A 15742-nucleotide genomic window follows, 5' to 3' on the forward strand; every position below is an offset into this window, starting at 1 on the left:
GATGGGGCAGCCCAAGGACCCAGCCAAAGGTCTTCCATGCTGGCCCTCGTCCCTTTGTTTCACCCTTCAAGCAAACACCTCAACCATGCTCACTCTTGACCAGTAAATAAACAGATTATAGCCTGGAAATCTCCTGAGACAGCATTTGTAGCTTAATTGGAAGCATTAAAGAGGAGTAAGTACCTCTTGGCTATAAGTTGGAGCAGGAATTAAACAAAAGTTTGCAGGCCAAAAAAAAAAGAAGTTATTTTTTGTAAAGCCTGAAATTTAGTGAAAAACTACAAGAATCAGAGGACATTGCCCAGCTTTGAATCAGAACTCCAAGGAAAATCACAGGTTAGGCAAACGTGCCCTTGATGCTTGTCATTAGGTGCAAAGATAATTGAGAACTGGAGCCCGTGCAGGCTGGGCCTTCCAGGTTCCCATGCGCAGGGTCCCCTCCCGGGCACGGTGCCATGTTACCCACCTCACACCTCTGCCCTCCTCTCTCTGGGGCAGGGCACGGCTTTCAAATTCACCTCATAGCTGTGGAGTCCTCTTTGCCTATTAGAAAAGCTAAATTGGACGCTAAGTGCCCTGTCAGCAAGGCACAGCTGATGGCGGGAGTCACCAGGGCCGTCCGAAGCACAGCGCCGCTCTTCGCAGGCTGCTTGCCCCACCGCAGGCCCCGCCAGCAGCCCTTCAGGTGCCACGGTGGCAGCTTTCCTTTCAGTTAATAAATCTGAACCGGGAAGAGCTGTGGAGAGAGGAATTATGCAGGGCAGTCAAAGGGGACAAGGCAAAGGCTAATGGCCTGAAGCGAGAAAGAAAGACAATCCAAGATGAAAAGATCCTAACTGCAAGGCCCGCCATAAAGCACCCATGGGAACTCTTACACCGATGATTTTTGCTTTGGGAGGATCAGGGGGAGGAAGGAGAGGAGGCGATGGCCTATATGAACACTTTGTGGCTTCGAGTGTGAGAAATAAACAGACTCACTCCAGGAATACTAATGACTACAGAGAGACTTCGAGTCGCTCCACTGTGGGTGAGGTAGTCCCCTCTCCCCAGCCTGACCATAAAGCTGTGATATTAGCAGCAGTGCAAAGGTCCAACTCACACTTTTCCCTCTCTGGATATTTCTTTATACAGCCGACATGTCAAAAATTAAAGAAACCATTTTTTTAACCCCAGTAATCTAATAAACTACACCCATGTTACTAACATCCTTTTTAAAAGGCACTCAGCTAAAAATATAGCAAATTTGGGAGGAACAAAAAAAAAAAAAAGACAGACCCTATTTAAACTGTCAGATCTTTTCCAGCCCAGAATTGGATATAGCGTAGCACTGAATCGCACCTGTTGCTCTGCTGGTTCCCTTTCCCATGAAAAATACATCCAAAGAAGTCCACTAGATCTCTCTGTGGTAATTGATTCAGCTGATCTTCAGACCATCCTTTCTAGCATCTGAGAAGCTATGTGAGAAGAGACATTCAGATCCAGCTTAAGGTCTTTATCAAAACCAGAGGTTTTTTCCTGTTTGCTGTTTTATTAGGCAACTAACTCCTTCCCCTCACATCCTCCATTTGGTTCAGGCTTTTCCTTTCTACCTTTCAAGATCTGAGTGGTCCAAACAGAAGCACGGCAATTCAAAATGTCACGTTCGGATATACCAGCAGTCTGCATATGCTAGTCTATGTGTCTTTTATTCATCCATAAAAGGGATTACGTATTTTTATCCATTGGAGCGCTGGTACATAAAATGCTTTTTATTGCTCGATATTCCAGGTGAAGTTAAAAAAAGTAAACAATATTTTTGCCAAATTAGGAGGAGCAAAACTGCCCTGGAGCTGACCAATGGTACTGGCTCCAGCACCCCAGTGCAACAGGAACAAAATGCACAATCACTTCTCAAATGGAGCTACAGTTTTAGTGCCGTTCTGCTCCCACCTCCCAGTGCCACTGGAAGCCTGAGGTCCCATCAGTACGAGTGTCAGTAAAACCGCTGATTTCAGCCTGTAAGCCCAATCAAATTAGACATGAGTTTTTCCCTAATAAGCCTTGCCCTGGTCAGCAAGGGACCAGAAGAAACCTCCTTAGCTCCATCTGACAAGTCACTGCTCTCTCCAAGTTGGTCATGGGTTTATTCTATATTTTAAATGACAAAGCAGCTCCTCAGCTCAGCATCACATGTTTTTGCAGGTCTAATACCTTGGTGATTTGCTCTTCACACTGGCTCCCCAATGGAGTACAGGTCTCACTTTTAAGGCTCAAAAGCTTGAATAAGTTTAATCCTAACCTCCCGGTTTTCCTCCCTGTGCAGGTATGCCCTCCCACAATACCAAGGAGCAACAAATCTAATGACTTCACAAGAAATAACTTGCACAGAGACCAGGGCCCAAGCTCTGGACATGGAAAGAATCACTGAAGGAAATTAAAGCACCTTTTTGCCTCAGTTTTGGTTTAAACTCTCCTTTCTTCAGTCTTTCATATGCACAGATTCAAGTAGCAAGGAAGACATAAACCTGCATGCTAGATGGGAAGAATATTAAAAAAGATAATATTGCCATTCTTTACCAGGAAAAAAAATACCAAGTATTTACATAGAGCTCCTCAAAGGACTCTATTTCCAGTTCCTCCAACGTGGTAGAAAGGAAGGGTACAACACGAGGTGTAAGGCTGTAAAAGGAGGTCAGTCAGAGGCCACTGCTCTTTGCTCCCTATAGGATACACATAGCCCGGTGGTCTGGTGCAAAGAGGCAACTGCCCAGGCAGGACATGGCAAAGGAATCCTGATGTATAATAATGAAAAAATTAACTAGCGCATTATGACATTAACTAGTGTGAAGAACTCACCGACAGAGAACAGAAAAGAAATCGTGTGCCTATCAGTATAATACCAGAAAAGCCAGGCAATGCGTTAACCTGAAATAGCAATAGTGGAACAAGTTGAAAACTGATCGATCTGTGTGCACCAGAAATTATTACCGAAATATAATACAAATAATACAAACAGTTAAACTTCAGAGGCTATACCCATTAACTCCCATGACATTATTCTAGAAATTAATTTGGCTCATGTCCTGTAACGCAGGTATTTGCACTGGCATACTGCCTTTGTACATACTTGAGGACTGACTCTACTTCCAGCCAGTTGTCAAAAGCGGCAGAATCAGTTGAATGTCAATGTCTCAGCAGGAAACTCCACTGATTTTAACAATTACAGACAGTTTCCCTCATACAAAGGGCTCAAGACAGAGCTAAAGTTGCTAAGACCCTTAGCACACCAGGGAAAGGAGTAGAACTGAGTTCTGTCCTGCTGGGGAAGTCTTCCATCCCCAAAAGCCCAGCTGAGCAGATCCCCTTGAAGTTGTCCACCGTACAGACCAGGCAAGGTCCTACCCAGTTCTAGTTTAGCACAATTTTGCTAAAGTCACTGAAGGTTTACCAAGACAGACAAGTTAAATCTCCGGTCTGTAGAAAATGTCTACGAAACATGTCCAAGTACTCATATCCAAAGCTGCAGCGTCATCACTACTTTGAGCTGACCCAAAATAAGCTGCTGCCAAAGGGAGAGGTCTCACCTCTTGCGTTACACCAGCAGCTAGTGCTTCTGTGCTTGTGTGCTAAGCGAGATAAGGTGCTCACCCTAAACTAACCAACCAAACACAAAAACGTTTACTTTTCACCTGGATCGGTTCCGAGACTGAATTTCCTGTGGAGCTGCACAAGCCCTCACCCAGGACGGCAGCGGGGCAGGACCGCGGGGCCAGGAGCAGGAGCAACAGCAGGAAGGGTACGAGAGACGGATGGCTTTTTTAGCAGGAGTCCACGACTAGAATTGCTTAAAGCGATCATGAGAACAAAGCCTTTTCTGTCAGAGGAGAGGGCACACTTTTTCGATGAGCCAATGCTGAGGACCTCCTCTTAGCTCGGTCTGACTCTCTCTCCTTGTCCACGGGCGATACAAGGCTCTGCATTAAATGCAGAGCACAGGATGATTTCTGTGCAGGGCAACTTAGGGAGAAGTCCTGCATTGATTTATGGTTATCTGTGCAACTAAAGTCTTCCCTTCTTTGCCAAGGTAATAAGCCCTTCCTCTAATCTTTTCTGCAGCAGAGTAAATATTAGATGTAATATAACAGATCTGGTTGCGGTTTTAGCAGAAAGGTGCTGGTGTCATGTCATGCAGGATTGTACATATAAATGGCACCTTTTGAAAAACCCACGGACTTGCAAGGTTCAAAAATACCGTGTAGCACTAGTGACATCTGCAGGTACACGTCAGTTGGAACAGTGAGAGGAAAAAAAACTGCCAAAAAAGAGGTTTCTATGCAAAGCCATCATAAGCAAAGCCAGCAGATGCGCTCACAGCACCTGGCTTCACAAGGCTACCCAGGGATGAACAGGGCTGCCCAACTGCTGGCTCAAGGGGTTCAGTCAGAGCCCTCCTCTAAATCACGCTCTGGAGGAGCTTTTTTGGCATTTTGTTGGCAACGCGGTTGGTTGGGGAAAGCTGGCCTGCTCCTTTACAGGGCACCTACGCAGCAGCGTGACTGTTCTCCTTCCCCGGAGTGAGAAATAAAAGCGTGATCTTCAGGGGGAGGTTGTGTTGCTTCCTCGGTCAGACCTAGGTAGGGTGACCAAGAGACATCAGCCTGAAGAGGACAAACACAAACCGTTGTACCTTGTCCTACAGAAAATGGGGAAAGGGAGCGGCTGATTTTAAACGTTTCCACAGCCCAAGAGAGAGCACATCAGTGAAGAGTTCTAGTGAGTCTTGTTGCAACCGCTAGATCTGACAAATGCTTTTCTTTAAAGATAGAATGATTGATAAGGGACAGTTCAAAAAAAAAAAAAGCATACTCAAGATAAAAACTTTGGGTGGAGTTGTTTAGGAAGGAGAGAAAATGAGTGAGCAAGTATGCACACCAGTGAAGATCAGAGCACTGTGCAAACACTTAAAGGCAAGAAAGTTTGATCCAGCTTGAGGTATAGTAGCCAGATCCTGAAAAAAGGGTTAGAGGGGAAAAGTCTTGAGAGGACAATACCTAGATTTGGTGATGTAAGAAAGGAGACAGTCTGCTTTTTCCATTTCCCTCTGTTCAAGAAAGCACAGTAAAAAATTGAACTTCACCTTCATTTTCTCTCATATGTGATGCTGTTCCAGTTTTGCCATACACAAATCCAGCCACTCTGCTTTATGACACTTTACCCTATTTACTCTATTTCTAACTCATTTCATTAACACTGCTGTTAAAACACTGTTTTTAAACTAAATGCATGCAGGTAGAAAATAAGACCAAAGAGGAACTAGATTTTTCTGATCTGCATACATCTGTTGTGTTTCTTTGCTTAAAAGTCTTCATTTCTGATCTTGGTTGATTTCTTTTTTAATACTTTGTCTTAAAGAAAAATTTTGCCTTTTACATCGTGTTTAATCCAAATTCTCAAAACCCTTACAAAATATTGTGCCAGAACCTCCACACCACCAAAGGGAATCAGCTGTGATTGTTTATATTTGTTCAGAACACAGGTCATTAGGTTTTGGTTTTTGTGAGATAAGGCAGCACTCTCATTTTAGAAATACCGTGAATGAGGCCTGTTCTGAAGTGATGATATGCAAGAAGCCTGTGTTCTACCCCAAAATTATGATAGCATAACGGCAGGTAGGCTATGAATGGTAAAGTTTGTATAAGGTAAGGGGAGGTATTTATGGTTGTGTCAGACTGCTAACACGCTAACAACAAGAGGTTTTACTTAGCGAATATTCAATTTCTGTGTAGATCTCTTAAAAAAAACCATATCTTTACAGTACAGGAAATGAGAAAGAAAATGGTAATGTAAGTGAGAACAGCAATCAGATCTATGGTATGTTTAGTGAAAAAGCTGTACCAGTGTGCCTGGGGAACTGTCCATAGTAAATCTATAGGCACTACAACAGTACGGAGGAACACGAACTACCTGATGCAAAATGGGAAAACAGGTACTACAGGAATACAAGTAATGTGGTGAGGCTGCAAGGAAAAAAACCAGCATTGAAGGATGCAATTGAAGGGAAGATTTGTATAATGATAAAGTATTAGGATAGCACTGACAAAAAAAAAAAAGAAAAAGAAAAGAGAGGGATCTGGAATTGTTTTGGGGGAAGAAGGACAAGAGACCCTTGGCAGGCAGAGCTGAGAACCTTTTGGAAATCAGACTAGATTTGCTCCACTTTCTTTCTGAGAGACAAGTGATATCACAGATTATGCCACTGTGGATGACTTCACTTCCCCAGGTATAGCTGGGGGAAAACATGACACAAACATAAGGTGACAAGCTGGGTCCAAGGCCAATCTCAGAAGTCCAGTCAAAACCTCAAAAAAAATGCAAAAGACAGAGCCAAGAGCAGCCTACGGGCACTGATGTAGCTCAGGTCAGGACCACCCCAGCCTAACTGTGCTCCAGGGCCCAAGGCTGATGTCAAGGGTGGGTGTCCAGGTGAGGTTGGTCATAGCAGTTAAAAGGTCTATCAGGTGCCCACAAGGCCCTCACACAAATAGCAATAAGACTCAATTGTTCATGACTCAGATATGCTCAGGAAGAGGTCTTCCATCATTTCTTTTGGCTCAAGCCCAAAGAAGATTTTTTTATGGAGGACTATGCTGTTGTTCATTACTGAAGCTAAAAAGCCAGATCTCCAGAATCCAGATCCCTCCTAAAAAGTGTGACACTGTCTTTATTCAACTCCAGCTTTTGCATTTAGGTACACACCTGAATTTTGTTTATAAAAGCTTTTTTTTCACACTTTTTAATAGCAATTTTCAAGTAAATTGTGTACTTCAAAGTAAAGTTTTACTCTGGTATTTTGAAACACGATTTTTTGTGTGTGTGTGTAAGAAAGATAGGAAGCTGTCTGGTCACTCTCACTTACCAAATAATGCGTACGTGGAAAGTCCCATATGGTTCTGTCAATCCAAGGGAGAAGTGAAATTTGCATCTGGCAGCAGTATCATTTTTCCCTCTAACCAGCACCCTTACTGATGCCTTCCACCAGCATGGACGCCATGCCATGGCTTGCAGGACCTGCACTGACCATGAGTTCAGAGCAGGTGTAGGGAGAATTTCATGTCGTCGGCACAGAAGTCAGTGATGCAGCTTACTTGTGCAACTTCCACAGGGACCCACAGTCCAGAAGAACCTTCTGTGACTAAACCCTCCCTCAGACAGTTCCCGATATTTGTCTGGCTGAAGGATAAGGAGTACAATGTACAGAGATCCTCTGTCTATCCTGGAAATAACTTCTACATCAGAAGAATAAAGAGACTAATCTAGCTCCTCACCTAAACCACTCCATTTTTCTTGCCCGTCCGCTTCTTTCTTACTCCTCTGTCCTACTAACAATAGCTCACAAAAAGCAAAGGAGACAAGAGCAACTAGATTCCCAACTTATTTCCCAGTATGGTTGCAAAGGGTGCCAGAAATAAGCCAGAGGTATTACTGAAATCTCTACCCATGCCCCTAAAACCAAGTTTCCATCAAGAAGCGCTGTCCAGTTAGACTAATTATTCTGGCAACTCCTAACATGTCAAGTAAGCCCAAATGGAGACAGCGTTACGTGTTTCTCTGTCTCTCAGAGGAGCTAGGCTTGTGCTCAGTACCTTGTACCAACTAACTACAACTTGCTTGTCCCTGGCCTTGCGCAGGGCGCTGCCGCAGACTTCATGAGGTCTCAGGCTGCTTAAAAACAAGTCCCTGTCGATACCAGCATTCGGCTGGAGTTCCAGCCTGTACCAACCGGTTGTAGCAGAGACCGGGCTGGCCTGAGAAGCCAGCAAAAGAAAGGAGAAAGGAAGAGGAAGTACAAAAAAAAATATAACATGTCGTAGATATAAGAGTATGCGTCCTTATCTACACATGGCAATGGCTTACTTTCATAGATATCTTTCTGATATGCTAACCAGAATGAGATCTTTAAGTCCCTATTGCTAACACTATCAAAGCATGCCTTCTAAAGCATTAAGGAGCCATTCGCTCTTAAGGCTGACACAAAAGGATTTCTTTGCACATGTTCAACATTACTAAATGTACAAGTTGCATTTTTAAAGAATGATAAAAGCTTTGCAGGGTAAAAAACTGGTACATGCCGCGCTTAAAGAAAACAAAGGGGTGTAGCGGGCACTTGTGTTTTGACCTGCTTTGGATATGTCTGCTGGCTTTTAGCAATAATTACAAACCCAGCTCATGGGCCAAGATCCTATAATGCCCAGAGCTGTTTAGGCATCAAGTAAAAAGATTATATCTAGCCTAAAGAGCACATAAGGGTACTCAGAGAATGCTGAAAAGGAGGCAGAAGAGCCAATATGCTTTTGTAAACCTCTCGGTTACACCATAGGCTTTGTAAGTTTACATTTTAGCCTATGTTACTCCTAAAAGAAATGTTACAGAAAGAAAAAAAAAAAATAAAAACCAAAGGAAATGATAATGGGCCAGAGGCTGTAGCAGGAAAGAACTTTTCACCTCGACAGCTGAGTGTGGCAGTGGAACAAGACCAGGCTGAGCTCGGTAATCACCTGGTCTGCCTGGAGGTGATGTCAATGGAAGTACATCTTCTTGCCGTTCTTGTCATAACGCAGCGTTTTACTAGTGATTAGACAGCCAAATAAGGGCTGTGTCCCCTGGCCATCATTCTCCTGACTCTGAACGTATGTTCATGTTTCCACCTTCCTCAACACTTCACACCTGAATCTTGGGCAAGTTTATTCCCAAAAGACTGACTAGCCATCAGTGTTTCCTAGCATTTAAAAAACTTTTAAAATACAGAAATTGAGACTCTTCCCTTTAAGTTGAAAAAAAAGTTATGTATTTCTTTCAAGCATTCTTTGCAATATGTTATTTTTGATTCATACATTGTATCCCATGATTAAGACCTTCAGCAAGGTTCTATTAAAAAAACAGGTCTTTGAAGTAGTTTCTATTGACTCTTACAGTTCTCAGCTCATGTTTGAGAGACAACACTTCCTACATTAGTCAATGCAGGTGTAATTTGTGTAAGTAGATGAGTTTAGATTATCATATAGTATACCAAGAAAGATAACTGTGATTAAGTGGTGGTTCAGCCCAGAAGGAGAACATTCAGAAGAGCATTAAGTAAAATATACTAATATACTATATGAATATACACTAAATAAAACTGGAAGATAAAAGGGACATCCACTACCTCTCACATTTCTTTAGTAGTTATTCTTCCATTTATTTGCTGACCTTATACTTACTGACAGTGTGATGAAAAGAAACTATATGTATTTTGAAGTTACACCTGTTAATTGAGTTAGGAATATAGTACCTGATGATTCCAGAATTCCAGAATTGTGCAACTAAATAACTCTTAACAGCTTGAAAAACTGCATATTGAAAGGAGGTTACCTCCATGCTGTCTCACATGTCGCACATGCTATAGGCAGTCATCAAGGTCAGTCATTTTCCTGGTTCATGCAGCAGCCAAACACAGCCTTACACAGTGTGTAAGGAATTTACCCGTTTACCATAACCTACAAGAAATGGTTTATAACAGAAAGAGAAGAAGTGCAGAAGAGGACAAATGAGATATAATATTCACATTGAGCCTGTTTCTCAATTATTTGAACTGCTTGCCCGTTGGCACACTGGACTGAATGGGGATCAGCTGAGGCATGGAGCTGAGCTGGTCCCCGTGCGTTATCTCATGCGTGGAAGTGAGCAGGGCCTGTAAGGCCAGCATTTTTCACAGGATGGGTTAGAGCTTCCCTGGGAGACAGAAAATGATCCAGAGGGGACTATGCGGTGTTAGAGCCGCCCAGACTGCTGCACACATCTCCCCCTGGGCCAGCAGCAGCAGATTTTCTCCCTCAAGGAGTAAGAAGAAATACTCCTCTTTTCTATGATCTCTCACAACTATAGCTGTAGAAGGCTTGTTTCTTGAAGAACAGCTGGAGATGCACATAAATGCTTTACACACCTAAATTCTCTACTGCTACATCTGAGCAAGTACGCAGGTTAGTGCCCTACTGCAGAAAACACCCTCGCTCCAGTTTTTAAAAGTAGTCCCTCTATTCCCCCGATGTCCAAACATCCTTAGTGAAAGGGCCATGCGCCTGACAACAAAAGTCATAACTTAACTGGATGTTCTATGGTAAGGAAAAAAAATGCTTTTGAATGCAGTACAAACTGTTCAAAAGAAATAGAATAGAGAAGATATTAACTTTAGAATACTATTGACCTTATGGCAAATACCCACCTTTACTGTGTTTCTAACTAATACTCCCTGTGAACACAATGATAAGCTGTACTACAATTGAAGACAGTATCTTCGACAACCAGAATGAAGATAATGTGGATAGACTACTAGGGAAAGTCAGACAGACGCAATATACTTTAACCGGCCAATTGAAATAGCTGGAAAAAGTACACAAACTTTGGGCATGCATGTTTGTCTGAAGGAGGACATATTTCATGAGAGGCTTATCTAGGCTTTCTAACCAGACTAATCTCCCAGAAGAGACTAACTCTAATTTCAGACTGTGGCTACTTACATCCCTCATCCAGCTCCTCTTAAGCCTTTTTCTTCTTTTTCCTTCTAAAAAGAGCCTGATCTCAATGTTGCAAACTTTTTGGGACATAATATTTTCATGAAAGCCATTCGAAATTTAACATGACAGAGAGAGTAGAGAAATGGATTCAGAGAGGAATTGATCCACAAAAGCCAAAAGGTTATTTCATACAAGGAATTATGGATGCACTTTCCTTGGCAGGCCCCACGAATAATCATTAGCAAAGTGTATGGGGCCCAGCAAAAGGCAAAGACACATACGATTATGGCAAGCGACTTTGCTATTTTCTTGTCCTGCTGCAGTTTTGACCTGGTCCTTGTACATAAAGAAACAGAGAATTCATTTTCTGGGGTTACAGAATTGCCTCTGGATGGAGAGGAGCTCTCAGTTGCCAAAGACTCTTTCTTTGGTCTCATGGAGGAAGAAACACTGTCCTCTGCATCCGAAGAAGGAGAAAACACTCCTAGTCTCAGCGAGAGGCAAAATCTCCAGGACAGGCTGCTGCTCCTTGGAGGCTCACAGTCCTGAGTGCTGCTGTGCCGCTGGCGTCTCTGGATGTTGTGGAAGATGTGCACGTTGAAGTAGGTCACCGAAAGCAGCGGCACAAAGAACTCCAGGGTGGATGCGCACAGGAGGAAGTACCAGTTGTCGAAGAACTCAGCGTAGCACTGATCCGCTGCTACCACGCTGTGTCCGGCCACGTGCTCCCAAAAGAGGATTGCCGGGCCGTAGAGGAGGAAGGCAAAGACCCAGATGGCCACCATCTTGACAACAGGGTTGGATGTTATTCCCTGCTGAGCTCTGTAAGATACCTGCGAGGGAAAAAAAGAAAAAAGTCACACCTGTAAAGACACATTTTGGAAGAAAAAGTATCAGAAGAGGAACTTATCAGAGTGCTTAGTAATTTAGAGCTGCAGCTATGCTGATCAGCTGAAGTTCACCCAAGTGTGTTTAATTCATTGATGCTGACATGACATAACACAGGGATGTCTCTCTACAGGTTAACGTAACTATGCTAAGATCCTGGTCCAGGTGAGAAAACATGACCATCCATCACTACGTAGCAATTTGGTATGCCTTGTTTGAGACATCTGTGGTCTGAAGTGCCAGAATAATTAGCATTTTATAGTTGTTCAGAGCATGACTCCCATTCACTGATGACCACACTGCTTTTTACAGCATTTTAGAAGCAAATAGGACTATATGCGTTACAGAGGTCAACAGAAAATGTGGCGTGTAAATTTAACACCCACCTTTGAGAAAATTGTTTATTGCACAGTTCATGAGGAGGTAGGAATAGATTTCAGCTCTGCAATGCAGCCTTTAGCTGATAAAACCACAAAATCATCCCTTTTCTTCCTTCTTCCCCGCCTCGGGGGCCAGTACATATTTTCCACTGTATGTTGCAGAACAGACAGATATATTGTAGCTCACATCCTGCTCCATCCCTTTCACAAGATGACAGAGTGGATATGTAATTCTGGGAGCTTAGATATCCAATTGGAAAAAAAAAAAAAAAGGTATGAGTTAATGTCATTAACTCATTAAATCAGTTGGCTTTGAATTTCCTCTTTCCTTGCCCGCTCTTTACCAGCCTCCTGTCTTACCCTTTCCACCTCTCAGCCTTCTTTCCCTCAAGCACAACAGCAACCGGCGGCAGCAAAATTGTGAGAAAAGTTCTGTTTAACGGGCTCTGGGCTGGAGCATGCTCAGTGCAGAATATTCACCACATGTAGCTGCAAATATCTAATAATTTCCACATGCCAGCATGTTTTTGAGGACTATTATCTCAATTAAATTGGGGCTTATACTGACAAACGTGTCAAAGGTTGGTGAATATATTCCTCCAATCATCTTGTGACAAAATCAGAGAAGCTGTAAACAGGGTACTTACAGCTTTAGTGACTGACAGGAAACGGTCGTAGCTGATAAGAACAATGTTAAACACTGATGCTGTGCACAGGAGGTAGTCCATAACCAGCCAGAGCTTGCAGACGCCTCTTCCCAAGTACCATCTCCCCGTCAGGGCGTAAGGCATATAGAGAGGCATGCAGAACACACCTATGGAAAGCAACCACAGAGACACCACGCAGTTCATATGGATTGCAAATTGTACTCCTGGAAGCAGAGAGACTGTTCTGGTATTTGGCTAAAAAACCCCTCTATTAAGGTGCATCTGTAATTTATATACATTCTCATGAAATCTGATGGTGACTTTCTATGTATTAGATCTTAGTGTACTTGTATATACTGATGGTTGGGAATAAACTCAAGGCAAATCAGCAAAGAAGGACCTGCTGAAGAAGAAAATTGCAGTCTAACCAACTTAGAGTCTCTAAAGGTATATAATCAGTGCTGCAGCATGTATGTACTGTGGTTGTGCTCTGACGTGTAACCTCGTGGCTGTACATCCTCTAGTCTCCTGTCTGGGTTAGAGTTTTCCCCCAAACACATCTACAGGTGTTGCTAATGTCGGTTGTTATTGTAGGATTGGTTAGCATTTGTAAGTTAGAGACAATATATTGGACGACCTGCGTGGTATCCCCAAACCTCTTCTATCAGAGATAGAGCAGGCACAGCAGAGGTGTGAAACCCTTTCCCATTTTTAAGGGGTGTTTTAATCTCATGCTGGTTCTCTAGCTGAAATTAACTCCAGAACTACTTTTTGGGTTTTTACATTTGTTTTTTGTCACAAAGGCTTCCACTGAAGTACTTTTACAATAAAGTCATGTTTGTGTTTTATTTTTAAACCATCAACTTCATTTTACCACTAATGTTCTTTCCAAAGTATGGTGCAGTATCTGATTCTACGTTTCTGAAAATGCTCATCTATCAGAGACAAATAGAAAACTATATGCAGCTTCAAGATCCATCTTAAACTCTTCAGATTATTCTTTTCTTAATATGTCCATCAAGCTCTTAGAAGTTACTGATCATATCCAGGCTGATGTGGTGGCCCAGTGACAATAAACCTCTGGGCGATGAGCTGACAGACTGTTATCAACAGGGACATGCGCACAGCGCTTTCAATACCGATGGCTTGTTTTAGCATATACCTTAAATACAAGCAGCATCACTTTTGTATAAAATACTCATTTTTCATGGTTGCTGCTGACAGCTCCTGCTCTCATCAACTTCAATGGGATCAATGTTTGGCACCGTGTCAAAAAGTGATGACTGCTTTTAGCTATAAATGTAAATACAGATGCAAGAACCAGGTTTTAAGCATTTATATTTGAAACTATTCTTACTTTTATGAATTAGTGGATGCAAAAGACATGAGTCACATGCCTGGAAAGATTCCAGACTTCTAAGAAATTAAAAAAATACCACAGCAGCTTCAGAATATAAAACATTTTCTGACTGATCCCAGAGACAAAGTCGTAGACTTACATGGTCTATAGGCAACATAATACTGATACCAATCATTTTCTCTTGGCTGATTTAAGATTCCACGAGGTATCAGCCACAAACAAGAAGAGATGTAGAAGGCAGATATTTAAATCTCTCAACTAAACTGTAAGATATGAGGAGAAACAGACTTTTGCAGAGGACCTGAGCAATGAAATGGCAGCTGTAGCAAATTGTCTGCCTGCAGCAGGAAAGCAAAGGCTCCAGCACATGCATCATTTGGTTTCTGCCCTATGTGGTGAGCCCCAGAGTTAGGTACCACAGTTAATAAATGACATAAATGAAGGAAAATCTTAAAGGCCAAACTAATACACTTCCCTGCACAGCACTGCCAAAGGAACAGCACTTGGGGGGTATGGAATTGCCAGAAGTGGAGCAGGTCGATGAATGCTATTTCCTTCCGGTGAATACTGGTCTCTGTGGCTGTCCTGAAGAGAAAGCACTGGTGTGCAGAAATACCTCCTTGCTAGCCTCAAATCAAGATGTTTGCTTGAATGTCTGCCACAGGACCATGGTTTTGTCAGGCTTTCTCTGCTGCACGGGCTGTTTCCCTGGCCTGAACCCCGAAGGAGTGCTGCACAAGGCGTTCATGCCCCCCACCTCCTCGCCTGGCATCACCCCCCAGGACTGGATCCATGGCATCTCCGGGGGCCAACTCTCCTGCACTTCTGCAATGACACTATGGGAAGAGGGGAGTAATAAGGAAAACAGACAGGAGATGCCAACAGGCTGCTGCTGGCATCAAACAGTCCATTTGATCCATAGCCTGCACTGAGTTGAAGCCAGTAAAAGTCATAGTGGCAAAGCATTTTGTTGTAGTCTAATACACTCATAAGCCAATTGTACTATGTAGAAAAGTAATTCATTTACCTGGTGTACCACAGATAGCTGTATAAGAAAAGAGTTACATTGCCAAATATAAGGTTCTGAGTATATATGTTCTGAAGTGTATGATGAACAATCTTACAGAAGGAGCAAAGGTCAATCATAAACTGTAGCAAACAACCTCTTTCCTTCAGTTGGTATTCACATACAATAGTTGCTCCTTTTTCCTGAAGCAACATTCAAAGTATTTATATGAAAAAGGATGCATTTCTCATTATAATGTATTTTGAGACATAATAGACTGTTAAAACACTTCATGCCATGCAGGTTCCACCATTCCTTACCCTTCCCCTAGACACACAGCTGGGAAATAGCTCTCTCAGAAGAAACCACCCAGAAAATAAAAACCATTGCTTCTCCTAAGATTCCTAGGAAACAAATATTACCTGCCTCCACGGCTGTGACTTACCAACTGCAAAGTCAGAAATTGCAAGATTGAGAAAGAAATAGTTACTCCGGTGCCTGAGGTTTCTGTCCATGATGAAAGCAAGGATCACCAGGACGTTTCCGAGGATGGTGACCAGCGCTAGCAACACCATGAGGAAAGCCAGCAGCACCAACACGCCCAGGGAAAACTCGGAGCTCGGTGACTGCGTGGACGAAGTCTCATTGCCCGTTCCAGCCGTGTGTGGAGTTTCGGCAGTGCTGCTGTGCATGTTGTGTACCCAGGGCAGTTCGGTCTGGGAAGAAAGTCGCGTCTGGCAGAGTTATCCAAAAGGTTGAGACAAGTCTATTAACAGGCTGGGCTGAATACTGACACATCCAAAAAAAATTCACAGTATCAAAAGAACAGAACAGAAGACTTCAAGGCCTGGAGTCTCTAATGTTCCTTGATCTGAATAAACCTATTGTCCTGAAAACAAAATCTATAAAAAAGACACCTCATAAGCAGCAGT

At 42.9% G+C, this 15742-nt stretch overlaps 1 protein-coding gene across 1 annotated transcript; it reads right to left on the reverse strand.

Annotated features, from left to right (window-relative positions):
- Positions 1 to 10576: 10576 nt before the first annotated feature.
- Positions 10577 to 15502, reverse strand: HRH4 (histamine receptor H4). Its single transcript, XM_009695652.1, has 3 exons — positions 15256 to 15502; positions 12445 to 12611; positions 10577 to 11362 (listed from the first exon to the last, which is right to left on the reverse strand). The coding sequence occupies exons 1-3, from the start codon at positions 15500 to 15502 to the stop codon at positions 10577 to 10579; spliced, it is 1200 nt and encodes a 399-aa protein (XP_009693954.1).
- Positions 15503 to 15742: the final 240 nt, after the last annotated feature.

This window comes from Cariama cristata, unplaced genomic scaffold (genome assembly GCF_000690535.1).
Source record: "Cariama cristata isolate BGI_N322 unplaced genomic scaffold, ASM69053v1 scaffold13202, whole genome shotgun sequence".
Taxonomy (NCBI): Eukaryota; Metazoa; Chordata; class Aves; order Cariamiformes; family Cariamidae; genus Cariama; species Cariama cristata.